Source organism: Austrofundulus limnaeus, unplaced genomic scaffold, assembly GCF_001266775.1.
Source record: "Austrofundulus limnaeus strain Quisiro unplaced genomic scaffold, Austrofundulus_limnaeus-1.0 Scaffold1089, whole genome shotgun sequence".
Taxonomy (NCBI): Eukaryota; Metazoa; Chordata; class Actinopteri; order Cyprinodontiformes; family Rivulidae; genus Austrofundulus; species Austrofundulus limnaeus.
In genome coordinates, this window is record NW_013953491.1 from 26,846 (window position 1) to 31,238 (window position 4,393).

The 4,393-nt window shown below is 43.7% G+C and overlaps 1 protein-coding gene across 1 annotated transcript in view; it reads left to right on the forward strand.

Annotated features, from left to right (window-relative positions):
• Positions 1 to 3,705, forward strand: part of LOC106534086 (integumentary mucin C.1-like) — a 5,138-nt gene extending 1,433 nt beyond the window's left edge. Inside the window, exon 3 of the mRNA XM_014030598.1 lies at positions 3,677 to 3,705. Coding sequence (XP_013886052.1) covers positions 3,677 to 3,705 — 29 coding nt within the window. The remainder of the gene's footprint in view (positions 1 to 3,676) is intronic.
• The last annotated feature ends 688 nt before the right edge of the window (positions 3,706 to 4,393 follow it).

Here is a 4,393-nt window from a genome sequence, read left to right on the forward strand (position 1 = left end):
GTGTGTGTGTGTGTGTGTGTGTGTGTGTGTGTGTGTGTGTGTGTGTGTGTGTGTGTGTGCTTTCTGTTGTCTTGTGCTGTGCCTCCTCCTGGTGTCCATGTTGTATTATGTGTCCATGCTCATCTCGTTCCCCAGTCTTATTCAGCTCCTTCCTGATCTTTTTCTCACACCTGTCTTCACTCTTTAATCACTCAGCTGTCTCCACTTTCCACTCAGCCTCTGTTGCTTTTTATTCAGACTTTGCTCTTTCATTGCCGTTCTCTCACCCTCATGGTCCCTTGTGTTTTCTACCTGGCTTCACGTGCTCATGTACTCTAAGTTTTTGCTGCCACGTCAACTTTGTTTTTGTTAATAAATTAATTTGTTTTCAAGCTCCTTGTTTCTGTCTGCATCTTGGGTCTGAACCTTCTGAGAATTCTGACAAAACCAAAGTTAAACTGAATGTTTTACAGATCTACAGCTGCTTGAAGCTGCATTTCTGTGACGAGAGTTCTTTTGGATTTATTTTGCAGTTTTAACGTACAACCATGTCAAATTCCATTATCTATAAATAACAAAAGTCAAGACATTTTAAAAATATATTATCCAACATCTTGAAGTTCTGCAACTACTGCGTATTTGTAAAACCAGGAACAAAATCATCCCACCACTGGGAGGCTTGGTTAAACACCCAGCCTGTTGGTTTGTGGCGCTTACTATTCAGGAGATTCATGTGAAGCACACAACATATTTATTAATAAACCTTATTTAATAAACATTACATACTTGTATGCTTGGCTTCTTTCGTTGCTTGGCTTCTTTTGTATAGCCCACTAGAAGATTAGCATTAGCTTACCCTCAGACGTCTATCTCTTCAGCTTCATACTGCTTTAGAACTCCCCACGCTCTCCAGTACTTCTCCAGAGTGTTTTGTCTCGCTGCTTGCTTCCTTTTCCTGGTCAGTTCTTTTGGAATCTGGCAAAAAGCCGCAGAATGTTTAACAATGCTACCATGTCCTCCGTTGTTGTGTTCGGTGTCTTCTTCTTCTACTACGTTTAATGGTGGCTGGCAAATAGCTTAATGGAGCATTGCTGCCACCAGCTGGCAAAAGTTTGTGATGTCAATTTTCAGACTCTGGGACCACCCAACCTTGCACTGAACCCACCCACAAGAGCTGCTCCTTAAGTGTAATGGAAAACTACGCGAACCATGTTGAACGGAGTTGAGCCCAGTCAAACCATGCTGCAGAGGCACTAGTGGAAAAGGTGCATCCATCCATCTGTCCGTTCGTCCATTTTCTTCCTCTTATCTGGGGTCAGGTCACGGGGGCAGCAGCCTAAGCAGAGAGACCCAGACTTCCCTCTCTCCAGCCACGTGGACCAGCTCCTCTGAGGGAATCCCAAGGTATTCCCAGGCCAGCTGAGAAACATAGTCCCTCCAGTGTGTCTTGGGTCTTCCTCTGGGCCTCCTCCCAGTGGGATGTGCCCAGAACACCTCACCAGGGAGGTGTCAAGGAGGCATCCTAACCAGATGAACCACCTCAACTGGTTCCTCTCGATGTGGAGGAGCAGCGGCTATACTCTGAGTCCCTCCTGGATGACTGAGCTTCTCACCCTATCTCTAAGGGAGAGCCCAGACACCCTGCAGAAGAAAGTCATTTCAGCTGCTTGTATCCACAGTCTTGTTCTTTTGGTCACTACCCAAAGCTTTTGACCATAGATGAGGGTAGCAACGTACACCCACTGGTAAATCGAGAGCTTCTCCTTCTGGCTCAGCCCTCTTCACCAAGACAGACCGGTACAGTGCCAGCGTCACAGCTGATGCAGTACCAATCTGCCTGTCGATCTCTCGCTCCATTCTTCCCTCATTCGTGAACAAGACCCCGAGATAATTAAACTCCTCCACTTGGGGCAGGACCTCCTACCCGACCCGGAGACGGCACACTACCCGTTTCTGGCTCAAGACCATGGTCTCAGATTTGGAGGCACTGATCCTCATCCCAGCCGCTTCACACTTGGCTGTGAACCGCTCCAGCGAGAGCTGGAGATCACGATCTGATGAAGCCAATAGGACCACATCATCTTCAAAAAGCAGAGATGTGATCCTAAGGTCACCAAAAAGGATCCCCTCAACACCTTGGCGGTGCCTAGAAATTCTGTCCATAAAAGTTATGAACAGAATCAGTGACAAAGGACAACCTTGGGGGAGTCCAACTCTCACCGGAAACAAATCTGACTTACTACCTGCAATGAGGACCAAACTGTGGCACCAGTCGTACAGGGACCTAACAGCCCGTACCAATGGGCCTGGTACCCCATACTCCCGGAGTACCCCCCACAGAATTCCCCGAGGGACACGGTCGAACGCCTTCTCCAAATGCACAAAACACATGTAGACTGGTTGGGCGAACTCCCATGCACCCTCCAGGACCCTGCTGAGGGTGTAGAGCTGCTCCAGCATTCCAGTGTTAGATTTGAGCATCAAGTTACCTAATCTTCTTCAAAATGCCTGGTGCACAGCTTCTGCCAACATTTCAGGTTTTAATAAGTGATCTTCAGTCCAAAATAATACAGTAGCACCCTAGGAGCTTATTCCAGGTTGCTAAACAAATTTTGCCCATGTAACAAGTGCAATTTGTCGTAAGGAAGGAGAGCTGCCATAACGAGGTGTGGCCAATGGGTCCTAGCTGGRATCTGGGSTACAAGGCCTGGCTRACCTAAYGGATGAAGCAGGGTGTGACCTTCTGATTAAAATCATTCAGAGGCTGATTAATTGCCTTTGTACTAGCCTGAACAGACTTCTCTCACAYGTTTTGGATAATATTCAGCAAAGAAGACAAAGTTAGACCCATGGGATGGAGGACTAGTGATTGAGCGCTCTCCCTGAAAGGGGAGGGGCTCGTTCAGACGAAGGCAAACTACAGTGAAATGATAAAGTCTGGTTGYGAAGAACAACAGGAAGTTGAGTGAAGCAACATTGTGCAGTTCATCACTTTACCACCAGAGGGAGACAAACCCTCATCATCCTTGTTTGCCAAAGACTGCTGGGAGTTTTAAGCTGACAGGAACTTTAACAACAAAAAGATAAAGTTCTGACAGAAATAAGGGGGACTACGACATGCTGGCTTGTTTAACAGTTTTTTGTCACTCAGCAGGAGGAACAACGTGCGACTCAAAGCATAAACCAGTCTTTAACCTCTCCAAAGACACACTGCTCAACACAGGAGAGAGAGACTCAGCTGTGCAGCTACGTCTTAAATAGGACAATCTTCTGAGAAAAAAATAATCCTGCATTAGACCAGTGGTTCTCAAACTCTTTCTGCCGGGGCCCCCTTTGAATTATAAACAAACTTCTTAGACCCAGCCCTTCGTTCCCACCCCATCCCACACACAATCTYCAACCAGACAGATATTTTGTTTTGAAACTCCACTGCAGTTTATTGCACAGATCAGCCTTTTTGAACAAGAGAACAATAAAAGTAAACTGACATTAATTGTATGTTGTAATTAAATAAACTACAACCTCTTAAATAAAAAAACAACAAATCACCTTATTTGTGTCATTATTTTGAGTGTAAGAGTTTTTTATTGTGACAATATTCAACATTGCTATCTAAGATGTTTTTTTTTTTACTGCTTATACATAATGGGTTTAAAAACATGAAAAGCATCTGGCTCCTGTGCTCCTCTCAACACAGGAGACGAGGACCCGGCCATCAAAACGTGAAAACGTTGAATGGTCCTCAGCGTCATTAATGAAGAAGAAAAAATGTCGTTTTAGATTCTGAATCTTGATGTGATACATTTCTTGTTCCTGTTCTAAATTATTTGTATTTTTGTCATTTAGAACGAGGACTGACGTCTTCTGCAGATAAAGAACCTAATGCTCAAAATAGAGATGGATTTTACTTCTATTTTCTTTTTTTAATTCACAAACGCACACTGKTTGTCAATGCCCTGACTTATTAAAGTAAATAAATATAATAAATAAAAATTAACAAGTAGTTTTTATTTTCATTTATTATTAGGTCAGCAGAAAAGAGAAACTAAGAAGATTTGACACTTGCCATTATCACGAATTTGAAGGGGCAATATGATGTAAAATCAACGTTTTTGAGATTTATATCATGTTATAATGTTATCCTCTCAAGAAAAAGTCCTGATGCATCTCAGTAATCCAGGTAAAAAATCAAAAGGAAAAAAAAATTGTGTAGGTCTTCTGGACGGGTTCTTCTCTAATGAAACGTTTCGTCTCTCCTCCAAGAGACTTCTTCAGTCTGAGAGTTTCAGGCTAAATTCAGGCTTTTGAGCCCTGCCTCCATGTGACTGATACTCACGCGGGTGTTTCGGAGAAACTGAGATGTTTATTTTCTAAACATGATGTCCCAGTAGCTTTCAAACCCCAAAACACATTA